Source organism: Chaetura pelagica, unplaced genomic scaffold (genome assembly GCF_000747805.2).
Source record: "Chaetura pelagica isolate M959 unplaced genomic scaffold, ChaPel_1.0 scaffold2579, whole genome shotgun sequence".
In the NCBI taxonomy this organism is placed as follows: Eukaryota; Metazoa; Chordata; class Aves; order Apodiformes; family Apodidae; genus Chaetura; species Chaetura pelagica.
Window position 1 is genome coordinate 1 of NW_009954467.1, and position 871 is coordinate 871.

Consider the following 871-nt stretch of genomic DNA (forward strand, 5'->3'; position numbering starts at 1 on the left):
TCCTCCCCCCCCCCGGGTCCCTTCAGTCCCTCAGGGGTCCGGTCCTACCTCGCTGCCCCCAGCACCTCGGGGTCCCTGTCACCTTCTCTGCCTTCTCTCAGCTTTCCCCTTTATTGGGGGACCGGTGCCCCCGGCTCTCAGGGTCCTCCCTTTTTCTGTCTGCTCCCCCCGGCTCTAGATTCTGGTTCCCTCCAGGGACCCCAGTTGCCTCCGGACCACCTCTGAGCTGGGGGTGCTCAGCAGGGAACTGACCCCAGGGATGAGGGCTTGTAACCCTCAGAGCAGCGCTGGGAGCTCGGGGGGGTGCAGTGACCCCCCCATCCTGGCAGGGAGCTGCTCTCCCATGTCCCCAGCACTTCCATTGGGGAACAGACTCACTAACCACTGTGCCCGTGGCCAATTTGAGATGTCAGGACCCAGCAGGGTGCTGAGTTCCTCATCCCTGTAGGGCTGCTGAGCCTCTCCTGAGATCCCCTGTTCCCTCCTCCCAACTAACCAGTAACATTTGACTGGTTTACTGCTTTTTTCCCATATTTTGAAGATGGCAACGACACCAGTGAGCCCCAGGGCTACCAACCCTACGAGCACAGCAGCCTCAAGCCGGACACCGAGCCCAGCTATGAGAGGAGAAGTTTGGACCAAGACCACCCTGTCATGCCTCAAGGTACCAGGGGGTGCCAAGGGGGGCTGCTGGCAGCACCGTGCCTGTCCCGGCTCCCACCCTTCCCCGTTTCCTCCCACACACAGAGATGAAGCTGCAGGAACCGAAGCCAGAAGATCCCCCCGCTTCCTCTTACGCTGTCCCACCCCCCAATTACAGCACCCCTGCCCCCCCTTACAACATTCCCCCTCCCCCCACGTACAACGCACC

At 61.8% G+C, this 871-nt stretch overlaps 1 protein-coding gene across 1 annotated transcript in view; it reads left to right on the forward strand.

The window, feature by feature from the left end:
• Positions 1-541: 541 nt before the first annotated feature.
• Positions 542-871, forward strand: part of HNRNPUL1 (heterogeneous nuclear ribonucleoprotein U-like 1) — a gene marked incomplete at both ends in the record, with an annotated part of 12,361 nt that continues 12,031 nt past the window's right edge. The window contains 1 exon segment of the mRNA XM_010004515.1: positions 542-664. Within this exon segment, the coding sequence (XP_010002817.1) occupies positions 542-664 (123 nt within the window).